At 38.8% G+C, this 13,382-nt stretch overlaps 2 protein-coding genes and 1 long non-coding RNA gene across 3 annotated transcripts in view; all 3 read left to right on the forward strand.

The window, feature by feature from the left end:
* The window catches only part of LOC134664685 (headcase protein), a 51,495-nt gene extending 46,189 nt beyond the window's left edge, over positions 1 to 5,306 (forward strand). The window contains exons 3-5 of the mRNA XM_063521433.1: positions 3,034 to 3,222; positions 4,558 to 4,746; positions 5,136 to 5,306. Of these exons, the coding sequence (XP_063377503.1) occupies positions 3,034 to 3,222; positions 4,558 to 4,746; positions 5,136 to 5,306 (549 nt within the window). The remainder of the gene's footprint in view (positions 1 to 3,033; positions 3,223 to 4,557; positions 4,747 to 5,135) is intronic.
* The window catches only part of LOC134664744 (uncharacterized), a 384,916-nt gene that overhangs the window by 344,557 nt on the left and 26,977 nt on the right, over positions 1 to 13,382 (forward strand). The window lies entirely within an intron of this gene.
* Positions 5,421 to 5,883, forward strand: LOC134664715 (uncharacterized). The gene has a single exon (XM_063521465.1). The coding sequence runs from the start codon at positions 5,421 to 5,423 to the stop codon at positions 5,730 to 5,732; it is 312 nt and encodes a 103-aa protein (XP_063377535.1). The 3' UTR covers positions 5,733 to 5,883.

A 13,382-nucleotide genomic window follows, 5' to 3' on the forward strand; every position in this document is an offset into this window, starting at 1 on the left:
AAAGTCGATGACTGGTTGCCAAACTTGCAAATGAACCCACCAAATTGGACAGAATAAGCGTAATGCAGAATGTATAGAAATATAAATTGATCTAAATAATTTAATTTGTTTTCTAGACACATTGTATTAGTATAAGGTATCTGAGAGCGACTAATTGGATTGCGGTGAGGTTTCTCATTTTTGCTCGGCCTTCCAGCTCTCTCCCCTGCGCCGTTTCGCTTTTTGTATTTAATTTTTATCTGTACGAGCTACTTACTACCGAGTGCCGGCGACGGCAGAATGTAATAGGAAAAGTTTCATTTGGCTAATTAAAAATAAGCCACCCCTGAGAACAATCCAGATTTATTGTCGTTACTCAACCTTTAGGTCGCCGGTGTCTGCTGGTTTTATTAAAAGCTCGTTTGCAAACATTTTACTTAGTAAAACGAGAACAATGAGAAACGACGACGGCGATAATGTAAATAACTTCAGCTGTTTTGTTATAACTTAACATAAGAGAAAACACGAACAAAAGACCCAGGAATTATGTGCTGTTTGAGTCATCACGCTGCACACTGGCCAATATTAACTCACAAGTGTCTGGGAACACTCAGACGATTACATATGTTCTTGATACATATTTTTTGTATAATAATTTACAAAATAGGTAAATTTACCTAAAACAATACGATACGAGTAGATTTGTAAATCCAATTATATACACATACAGTAACAGTTTTCGTATCCGGCTACGTCAAGTATACCCTTGCGAGAGCGGCGTTCCGCGTTCCATACAGCTCTTTAATTAAGAAATCCCATCACCTTCAATTCGGAAACTTTTAATGTGTGTACATCATTTTGTTGCGGGACGTGGAGTGTTTGAAGTGCACTTATTGCTCTCGGCTCCTCGTTTAACTGACTCTTATCTTTTGTTACGGATCTATCTGAACACCGAAACAAACATCAGAACCGCGATTTAATTTGGGAGTTGATTTCGACTTGTCGCTATATTATATTACTAGAATTCAAGCGGTTTAATTAAACTTTTAACTCAAGTGAAAACCAAAATGTTGTACCTACACGGAAGTATGTTGAGGACTTCTATCTAAGCGGGACGGTTTCGGCACCATTGCAAGTTTACCGACTGGCAAGTTTCTCCACACTACGTAAAGTCGGCGTAATTAGAGGAAGCTACGATCGTCTACTCGGCTTAAATAGCCCAGTCCGACTCCTTAACTGTCTCTTAGCTGGCACACCAATTCGCTTTCTGTGCCTTTTCTATATTTGCCACTTCGTTACTTTGATGCACCACGCTAATACAATGTACATTGTACATGCTTTGAGTCGTCACAAGTTTTATGTATCGGTTTACTGCCTCGCCGACTCATGGCGAGTTGTAAAGGCGACGATTGCGAGACAAAGCGTGATCGGATTGAGTAAATAAATAGTCTGCGTTGGAGTGCTCATCAATCTTACAGTACAAAAAGTAAATTGTGTAAGTTTGCAGCGCTCCGGGTTCGTCGGCCGCGCCCTGCAACCTCACTAAACTTTCGTGAGCGCGACACTTAACAATTTAATTGTCACTCATTAGTCCTTAGGCGACGTCTCTAGCGCCGTTTTGCGCCGGTTTAATTAACTCTGTAATTCATAGACATTTCATTAGCTTTGCGCCCGCACTAACTCCTCTCTTTTTAGGTGCATTTAGCGAAATCACTTTATTGCTGTTTGGTGTTATCAATCACAAAATATCTAAAGCATATGTCAACTCACCAGCTGCTCGCTGGAATGAATCAATCATAAGCGAGCAGACCTCGTGTACCCTGTTATTTATCACTCGAATTTGACGGCATGTGTCTGAATTACAGTACACAAATGGAAGGACGCATTAACACCACGCAACAAATTTTCGGAATGATTTAAAATGTTTGTCCTAAACGGAACGTTCGTGTCGGAGTTGGGAAGTAAGATATCGCGGCGGTGTCCGGATGGCCCGCCCCGCCTCGTCTCTTGGCAAACTGCACTGTACAGCACTGCAAATCATACTGAGTTTGTTTGCGTAGGTCAACGCTCCCGCCGGGTACGTTTATGTGTTCCTGGTGTCACGTCGCTCTCTAATAATAGAATAATAGGAATGTTTAACATCAATACATGCTGACTAGAATGCGCAAGTTCTGCGGATGATGTGTTCTGCATTCATCGCCGCCGATCGGCTTTAGCCGCGATGCAACTTTGAAATGTTTGCCTTGTTCCCGTCAACCTCCAAACTGTTAACAAAAGGGTTTACAGAAACTGCGCTGAAAATGAAAACGTGTTTGATCGAGCGTTGCGTTCCACGCACGCTTCGGCAGTTCATAATATGTTTAATCAAGTCATACGTTGGCGTAGTCTGAAGCAGCAACTCGTTAAACTTTCATTATTATCCGCTCTCACAAATTGGTCGTACGTGAACGAATCCGCGCACAATCGATCTCGCTCGCGAGCCTTTGTTTGACTTCGACTCCGAATTCAGCGTAATTGCCTTTCAGCCTTTCATTATTCAACTTTATGCAGTCATTTACTTGCGTTATTACGAAGGGAGAGTTGCTGCGGTAAGTGTCGTGGGTGGATGCATTAATCGTAATATGTAAATGTGGGGATATGAAATATTGAAATTGCGAACGGGGTTTTACAATAATGTCTGTGCTAGACGCGATGGGGTCGGCCCTTGTTTTCTTGTTCGTACACCTGAAACACGTATACTCTCGTTCTCTTGTGTTATTTTACAGTCTTATCTTGTTTTTGAGACATCTCAGACGCTCAATCGGATTTGCTATGCAATACGTTTACATTCGTATTCATCGCATTTATGAATCAGAATTTTAACATTGATATCCCGTCTAAGTTTCTTGTAGCTAAAAAGTATTAAACATTAAAATTATCGTCAGTACAAAGGCATCCAAAGGGCCGCCGTTCACATTTAAATGTAGAGAGGACATGGCGGATGGAATCTTAGGATTCTTTGCTCATTGTGCGGGTTCATTCATTAATTGTAACAGTAATTTTGTGTTGTTGTAGATCGAAGACGAGGGCAACCACGGCAACGACGACACGCGGCTGTTCATCCTGTCGACGCTGGCCGGGCAGCACAAGCCGCGCGTGACGTGCGCGCTCTGCGAGGACACGCTGCACGTGTTCGACCGCTACCCGCTCGTCGACGGCACCTTCTTCCTCAGCCCCAAACAGCACACCAGCGGCGCTGTCGAGGTATACAAATGGTTTTATGTTCTCATATCACTACAATGGGGTTGGCAACTGTCAAAGGTTTGCATAGATGGCGCCATCATAGCTTGCCCCCTTTTCTATGAGATTTGGCTTAAAGAGCTGGCATCCAGGGCATTTAAAAAAACGAAAACTTGACACAATGCCCTACAATCCCTGTCAATCCCTAGATTGACAGGGCCAGCTATGCGTAACGTACACCAGAAGTAACGTATCACGAGAAACAAAAATGGTCAAAGTGGTGTCCAAACCGTGCTTTTGACTTAGCAGACCGTATAAGAATTACTTGACGTGATAATAAGATTTATGGACCTGCTCTTAAGTACTAAATTTATCTCAACACTTAATATAAACGCATCTGTAATCACCACTTACTTGGAATGTAAATAATATTAGTATGCAGAACGTGACTTATTTCAACGAAACTCGCAAAACGGAGATTTATTGCCAACGTTCAACCAATACCAATACAATATTAAAACGACTTAGCTGTTGTTATGTCGTTGTAGCCATAGTGACATGGCATACCTTTAAAATTACTTGTTTTCTCAGCGAAGTGCAACGAATTAAGAATGATATTTGCTAAGCTCATGCTTTTGAACACCGAGGGTTTTAATTTAAATCGTTTACTCGGATTTCAGCAAGCATAAGACAAAGAGCAGGTTCGTTTCATTGTTTACCGTGGGGATCTCTAAGCACTCACTTGTCTTGATATTCTTATTTGTCACACGGCACGGAAGATACCAACTTGTCCTAACTGGATTGTTTGTTGGGTGGAGTTCAGAAACTTAAATAAGATCCCGCAGAGTTTATTTAAGTATAGAAATAACATAACGTCTGTAGCAGCTCATATGTCGGAGAACGCCCGAGTAACTTCTCGACTGTGCTGTTTGCTTATGGAATTAGAGACGAACACGGGCTCAGGGATACTCGTATGTTTGTTTGCAGCAGAATTAGCATACGTGCACTTACGGTTTACGTCTACGAGCACTTTATGCATTTATTACTCTGAAATAAACCCTTAAAAATTTAATACAACAAATAAAAACTATTATGAAACGCAGCCATAACTTTTAGTTTATTTAGCTTTTTGTTTAATAGCCTACTTTAGTGTCTCACCGTTTTCTCCACTCATAATCTGTCATCGGCATCGGCGAGTTTATGCATATAATAATTACATTGTACATATAATACTATGTACATACTTATCATAGTTAGCTTAACATAGTCTGGGTTCAAATTCTGGTAAGGGCATTTTACAAATATTTGTTCCTGAGTTATGAATGTTTTAGTATGTACATATCTATTCCTTGTGGCCAGGTGAAAGTGGAAGGGCGCACGCAATACCTGACGTGCGTGTGCATGGGGTGCCTGGAGCGCTGCGACCCGGAGCGCACCATCCGCTGCCGGTTCTGCAGCCAGAAGTGGGACGGCACGTCGCTGGTGCTCGGCACCATGTACTCCTACGACATCTTCATGGCGACGCCGTGCTGCGCTGACCGATTGAAGGTAACATAACCAATATAATTATTGTTATAAGCATGAGGGAATCTAAATACTCTAATGAAGTCTTCCAAATAAAAGTTGACTGCCCAAAAACAGTACCTTTATAAATAAACTCTAAATAACCCCCTTATTCATAACGGTTTACTAAAGTTGACACGCCGATAATAATCGTTTGTCCCTTCATACCAATACGTCGGAAAGGGACAAACGATTATTATCGGCTTGTCAACTTTATAACACTTTAAACTCTCGCGTTTTGTACACATATTTAATTACACAAACGGGTCTACCGCGATATAATTTCATTGTTTTTACCTTTTTTGTTTGTCAACTTTAGTAAGCGTTTATGAATAGTATATCGCTAACCAACACAATGTCTATTTGTCCGACAGTGCAACAGTTGCTACAAGCCGCTCCTGCACCCACAGCAACGGCTGAACTACTCCGACTACTCTCACCCGGTGACGTGCCCGCACTGCCGCGTCCTCGACACGCATTTCGTCAAGCCGTTGACCTACTGCTTCACAAAACGGGCGTACCCGGTGTTCCAGCAGTGGCCATAACAGACGGCGGTGCCGGGCCACTCACCCGGCACCCCCACTGAAGGCTGGAGCTTGGCGCCGTCGCCGCCGCGGCGCGCCTCGCCGCCCGCGCTGCGCCCCGTCGTCAACACGAGCATGGCCACACGCCCGCCCGAGACCGGCACGCCCGAGGAGCCCGTTGTCACCAAGTACACCGCGCCAACGCTGGCCAGCATCACCGAGTCGCTGTCCCTGCTCGGGCTCAGCCCCGAGACGCTCGCGATGAGCTTCGGCGAGACGCTAGCCGACCGCTACCTGGCCGCGTTGCGCCCCAAGCCTGCGCCGGCGCCCGTGGAGCGGCCGTCGCTCGGCGGCTGCGGCGCCCCCCGCCGCACGCCGCTCGCCGACCCCTCGCAACTCCAACTCTTCTCCAGCGACTTCATCGACTACTTAAACCAGATCGCGTAACTCCTCCGTGTCTGTATAACTCTTTCGTGTTACGGTGTGATCCTCACAGACTCTTCATAACGCGTCTAGTGACAGACGCTAGGAATAATTTCTGTTAAATTAAGTTGGTATTATTGGAAATAATTTATATTATATGTCGGTTTAGATCGTACTATTGATTTTATTTTAATTTTATTGTGTACTTTGTTGATTAGATGTTGATTTTTAACAAAAACAATTAGCAGCGGCACCAGAAATTGCATTTTTTGTTTTACTTTTGATTGAAATTAAAAACTCGATTTGGTTTTCTTTCCTTTTAAAGGAACTTAAAGTGAGTGTTTAAATTATTGATTACCTTTTACGACAGTGATACCGACCCTATCTGATAGGGCGATCGAGTGGTGTGTTATTTAGTTCAATTTAGTTTATTAGTTATGTTTTATTTTAGAAAAATTTTAAACCTAACTTAAGTGTTATACAATAATTATTTTTGTAACTAGGTTTATCGCGATCTTTTTATTTCTTCCCACCAGAATGGCTCTTTGTAGAACTTCATCAAGATGCCATGTTAGGTTATGGTCTTGAATCATTTTTAATTTCTAACATTTTTCACATTACTTTAATCAATATGATAGAGGATTATAACTATAAGTCATTGCTGTGTCACCAATAATATGATTAGCTTGTCTATATCTATTATAATTATTGTATGTACCTATAAGGTTATGTATCGTAATGCAGTTGTTTTAGTTGTTTTTTTTTTCGGTGATTAGTGGAGTGCCAGCATCAATATGAACACGAATACCTCTGTGTTGTACCAAGTGAAGCGTCTGTGTCGTGCCATATCACAAGATAAATTGCATTTTATACAATCCAAATTATTGACGTGTCAGCAATCCGCTAATCATTCAGTTTTCTATTTCCACAGACTTTAATTGATAAGAAGACACGTTTTTTATTTGTTTTATGTTGAATATGAAAACTTTCATTTTATTTCCGTGGTTAGGTTAAGGGTTTTCTTACAATTATCATGAATGTCTATTTAATTTATAAGTGAATAGCGCTTTAAAATTTACTAAGCGTATAAGTGATGTGCACATTTACTCAGTAACTGTTTAAAGTTAATATTTTAGGTAAGGTTTTTATACTTTGATACTTATTACTCGCAAAGTGATTGATTACAAGTGATAAAACGTAGTACTAGTGCGTGTATAGGATAACAAGTGGTGCGGATCAGTAGGCGTAGGGGCTCGCACCGTGTGCGCCACTCCGGCGGGACGGCGGCGGGACCCCCGCTCGACTCGGGCTCGCGTCGACTTGTCTCGGAACACGGAGTGGAACACACTCACTGGGTCAACGTGATATCTGCGAACTCGTTCGCTACATGTTAGGCAATAATTCTAAAAAAGACTTGACACTTTTTATAGGTAAAAATTTTGCATTGACATCTTTAATCGTAACTGCCATTTACATTTTAACTAAACTAATCGCTGTTCATTAAAGTAATTAGTTCAGGTTGTTGTTGCGTAGTAAAGTAGCATCAGTCATCATTATCACGCGCGTTGTCACGCCATCATCCGCATCACTGCACCTCATGAGCGTCATCTTCATCCGGCACGGTTTGAGTGGGGGCGAGCTGAGCAACTATGGCCGCTACGTCCGAGCCGGCCGTCGGCCGACGCTGGCCCGGCGCTTCAACTTAACGACCATACCCATCTTTATTGGCAATACCTACAAATTACTTCTTAAATTACCTAATATTGAATCACATCTATCCATGGGCCATAGTTGCCAGGTCGCCTTGTGTGGTTGTAGTACCTCCTAATATTTTAAGATTAGTGTCCTCCGCTTAATCGTTATCTACTCTAAGAATATATATTATATCTATCTAACTGAAACAGTACTTTATCATAGCACGGTGTATTAATAATGTAAATAACACCGTTTCGTGTACTATTCGCAGAAGCTTATCGAAAGTTTAATGAAATACATTGTACTATTGCATAATTCTAGAATAGCCGTAAATCGATAGTACATAATTTCAACAATATCAAAGATCCCTAATTATTTTAGCATTCGCGGCGGCGCTGTAATGACGTTTCATATGTTATACAATTTTAATTTTATCGAAGTTTGCTCGTTCGTATATAGAATTATATTTAAAAGTTTAATGTGCATTTACTTAATGCGTGTTAATATAATATCGTATCCATAAAATATTTGAAAAATTAAGGTAAAAAACGAGCTGTTGTTGGTATATTTAGGAAAATATTAAAAATGATACCAGATCATCTGATGGTGGCCATGTACAAATGAGAAAAGTGAACCGTCATTACAGCGCGCTCTAGTGAAGGCGACACAAAGTATAATATCATATTCTCTAATAGTCAATACAGAGCCATCTACGTAGAAGAATAATCAGACCTCGCTGCGCGGGCGTCGGACCTGCGTCTGGCCCCGCCGGCTTGGATCCCTTTCCGGTACAAATTCAGAATATGCTATTTTGGAGTCATGAGATCCGTTAATATATCATAGTCCTCCGTAAGCAAGGATGTTTATTTAATAGATATTTAAAATCTATGTCATTACCTCTCTAGATACTATAATAGTAAAATTATAGTTGTATCAGCGTAACACAAATTAAAATTCCTTTTTAATAAAGTATTGAAAATCCCATATTTTAAAATAAATATAGATATGTCTGTACTTTCAGTTATAGAGTACAACACCAAAAAACCGTAATCGAATGTTCAAATCCATATATTATATCATATAAGATATGATCATTTTTCTTAATTGAATGTTTACAAATGTTACATGCGTCTTGACAAGCCAAATAACTACCACTATACCTTTTTTAAGTCTATCTTTTAAAGCTAAGATAGGTACGTACATATACCAAACAAGTCTGTGTTTTTCCCAACCAATTTATTAAATTTCGCGTAGAGTTTGAGAGAATTTGAGAAGTCTTCATTAATAATTTACCAATCATAAATTGAGGCGAATCCAAGGTTAGTATTTGTTACTATTTTAAAACAATCCGAGCATTCTTAACAAGATTTGTAATAATCTGGTTTGTCAAGACAAGTTTGTTTTCCGTTAAATATAAAGAAAAAAATGTCATTATCTGAGTATAATTTGTCGATCCCTTTCTTATAATTATTTCACAAGTACTTCCCGTACGATTTAAATTACTATTGAAGGTTGTGTAGTGTACCCGGACGCAGTAGAAACCCCTCTTTATTACAATCAGAGGTACATAATCGAAAGTGTTTGATTATTCACATTTTAGTCACTTAGTTACTTGTTCAGTTTTAATATATTTAATTACACAACGTTGCATATTTTCCTAGTTTATTTGCACATATTTGTTAAATTTTGTATCTAATGACAATTTTATTTAGACACGACATTTCTTCATGTTGAATTAAATGTGGTGTAATTTAGTGAATTGCTTAAAAGTACAAAGAAACAATTTGTTACTTTTGCAAATTTTATAAAGTAAATACATATTAAAGATAAATCTGGACTAGATAATCTTTACGAAATAGTTGCTGTGAATCTTACTGTAACCCGCAATTGTTTCATCGCAAGAGCGTCTAACAGTTACATTCATTTTAATATAAACATTTTGTTTTTCGTTGGTTGAAATTTAGGAGCGAAAATTGTTACTTATTATAAAAGCTATATCATGTATTAATTTTTTATTACTTTATCACTAATATTATCATACAAGTACATAATTATGTATAAGTAGTAGATGCGCACTGTAAGTAGGAATCGTCATCGGCATAATATTCGTTGAACTTAACTATCTCTCGCTTCCTAGGTTTAATCTAACCTCGTTTCCTCGTAGTTCTTGTTTAGCTCTTAGGGTTTTCTTTAAAGAAGAACGCGCGAATGGAATGAGTGTATGTGGTCACATTTAACATTAATTTTAGTCATCGTCATAATTCTTATATAGTACTTTTTATTGCTAATGCATCCTCGTGCCAAGCGAGTTGTTAGTAAATCGTGTACGTTCTGGTCATAGGTGCTGCGTTCGCGCAGCATTTACGTTTAGCTTTGAACTAACTTAATATCTTTCCGTGATATAAATAATGTAGTTTTACGAATCAATGGTATAGGCCAGCCATTTTATCAAGCGAATGTTGGTATAGAATGCATGATCAAATAGGTGTGTATCGGCTGGGATATCAATTGCCAAATGTTCATAAACAATTTAAAACTGAAGCACTTAATGAATCCTAATATTTTCAATAACATCAGCGAAATAAAACTATAGATTCAAATATTGTAGGTGTTAGAATCCATCCGCTTTACTTACATATGGTAATATTTTTACACTAACCCATGGAAAGCGCCATAAGATTGGGTCATTACAGTATGGCCCACATCAGGTTGTCGTCAATGTGACATTCAGACCCGGCGACCAATCGACGCTCAAAATCCACTTACCCATTGGCTGACTTTTGTATACGGCTGTTATTGGTTAGTGAAAGATGCAAATCAAACGTGTTAATTATATTTTGATACTCGATGTTTTCTACACTAATGTAGTCGTTCATATTTAACTTTCGTATTTACGTAGTGTAGATAGGTTTCGTCAGACGTCACACTCGATCGCATTTAGAAGATTCGATGGACCATTTAAAAATGTGATTATACCGTTTAGCCTAGTGAACAGACTGTTTATCGCTGACCTTTACAATTAGATTTATAATAGACTGAAGCAACCAACATTAACAGTTTTAATCGAACTTACAAATGCGATATGAGTGAGAAGTGATATTACCGTCGGTAGATTCCTACATATTTCGAAATTTTTGGCTCTTAAAGCCGTCTTCTAAAATCGAGACAGTCGAAATACTCCTAAATGTTAGAGGTAAATACACGTAAGCTTCAGGTTGATCTAAAAAAATGAGAATTTTGTAATGACGATTAAATTGGTGATAATCTTACGAATTGGCTAAAGATAATAATTAAGTTATTGCGTGGCAATTAGATTAACATTTTTACTACGTAAAATGCGCGGGGTGCATCAGGGTATGAGTGTCATAATTTGTAAAAACTGAAAACTTTTGTACTTTGGTAACAGTAACGAATAATTTAGTGGTAACATTTTTCTATTAATATGTATAATGCTTAAAATAAGCGTCAAATAATATACGTTTTTTTACTGGAACTGTAGATTTAGTATTTTTGTAAGACTATGCGAGACATGGGCTCGCAGTACGTGTATCACGGCGATAATAGGTATGGTAATGTGTAAACCGACCGCGTGTCCCAGTTGGAGAAGCAGCCTGGAGCGACGGGCGGCCACGGCCAGCCCGCGGCGGCCGCTCGGCTCCGAGCCCACAGCTCCGAGGCTTCTTCTTGATCTATGGAACGACCGCGATGTCGTTATAATAGTTAGGAAGTAAGTTTTTTACTGTCTGTGCGTTTTATAACTGATCAGATGCTTTGTAAAAGTAATGTCCACCGTTCTGCGAGTCATCGCATTTAATTAGTCTCCCAAATGGAGGCCAATTGCGAAATACTAAGTATTCCTGTGACTTTTTAAAGGTCCTGCATTCTGGCACCCGTTTCGACGGGCCTGTTTGCCACTCGACGGCTGCAGGTGTGCTAAAACGGTGTCGTATTAATAGAGCCAAAGCATCTCATTATTCTAAAAGTTTCTTGTCGTTTATAGTATTGTATGTTTGCGTGAATGAATAACCTCACTCCTTAATTTCTTGTGTAGGTACAGTTATCTACACACATTAATCATTACTAGTTAATATTGAGTGTGGTAATGTCCGACGTGTTGTTTTACGCAGATCTCCTTGTTTACTTACAATTTGATGGAATAAGGATAAGGTGTGATTATCAGGGAAAGAAAGAAGCTCAGAAGGAAAACGCCAATTTATTAATTTTAAGTAACTTTAAGTGCTTGAATTACTTGTAAGAGTCGCTTTAAAATATTCAATCTAATATACCATTGAAATAAATATTTATATAAACTTTGATACGTCTCAACGTATTATTTTTGTACATTTGGAGTCGATGCTTAAGGAATTGGCACAAAAAAAAGATAGAATTAAGAAATTTCAGAAAGTAAGAAGAAAAGTTCCATTTTGTAATTCAAAAATATTGAAAGCTATTAATTTGTAACGATAGTGAGCGTTGTATTGTCTATTTTGTAATGTTGGTGAAGCATGAGTAGATTGTTAGTTTGTTTCAGAAAATTGTAATAAAACTGACGGAGGCGAAAAAAAACATGTTATATTTTATATGGATCCTGATATTGCGCCCACGGGCTTTGTGTTACTTTACGAATCTAGTTTGTAAGTTTACTCTTTAAAAGAGTTTTCGCAGGTAGTAATTTTAGTAGGCTTAGTGTTTTTATACTGGCTTGATGTTGTGACATTTATTATTAATATGATATCGATAACCGACTACCGAACAAGCGGCCAACACTGATTCATAGCAGAATGTGTAGTGGGCACTGTCTGCGCGCTCGGACAGGATGCGCACGATTCTTTTTAGTTCGCGAAAGGCAACAGGGATTGACTCCGAATTTAAAAACAAAACAACAATATTGCCCTAACTTTTTACTTGTAAACAAAATGGAGTGGTGTAACGAACGACCAGTCATAAAGTTCGGAGAGCAGGCCCTTCGCCTGCAGTGATCCTAACAAAAGTGTTGCTGTTCGCAAGCATATCATTTTAAAAAGACGCTAGATACATTTTCGGTACAAACTTTAGCGAAGTTTTATTCAATTCAATTTGTACTATTATTAATAATATTGTTAGAGAATTATGTGTTGTCAGTTTTGTAGTGGACGGTTTGCCTATTAACGATCTCCAGATAATTACGTGAATGCCGTATCTAGTCGACTTCATTGGTTCCCAAAATCGTCTACTGGACAGGACGTCAAAGTCGATTTAATCCATTACAACTCTGGTAATCATCCTGAATTATTTCAGTTATTTAGCAAAATTATATTATTGTCTAGTATTTCCGATTATGTTACGTTTTATATTGCTTATATTATATATTATGAATACAATGTTTATTAAGTATTTAATATTCATTTGATGAGGACCTAGTCGATTCTCTGTATATCACATTTCCCAAAGTACAAATTCCTTGTTGTTTAGTCCAATTTTGTTTGACTGTTATTCAATGGAAATTATTTTAGAGAACACCCCGCTTGCGGGGCTCGGTCAGTGGACGCTGCGCTCGGGGCAGCCGAGTCCCGCACTGCGGGCGCCGGCACCAAGCGCACCGTCGCCAGATCTACATGACTAAGGGCGCAAAATGTTATAGTTTACGTAAATCTTAATAGTTCAAATAAATCTTTAATATTTCCATACAACCTAGTACTTGTGTGCCGCAATAGGTGAAATAATACAAGTAATATTTAGCAGCTTTTAACTTAAGTTTAAACTTAGATTAATTTGTAATAATTTACCTATTTTTGTTAAAGCACATTTACTTTACTTTTTGTCTTGTAAACTAATTGTTCTGTGCGCAGTAGACGATACCGTTAGCATCAATAGCAGTGTTGTCGCTAGCACTTCATCATGCTTAGCAGTCATTTTATTTTACCTTATCATTTTTAAGTTATGCTATACGTATTCGCCTACTACACATTATTCGAATTGGAATGCTATTAGCAATAAAAT

Source organism: Cydia fagiglandana, chromosome 1 (genome assembly GCF_963556715.1).
Source record: "Cydia fagiglandana chromosome 1, ilCydFagi1.1, whole genome shotgun sequence".
NCBI lineage: Eukaryota > Metazoa > Arthropoda > Insecta > Lepidoptera > Tortricidae > Cydia > Cydia fagiglandana.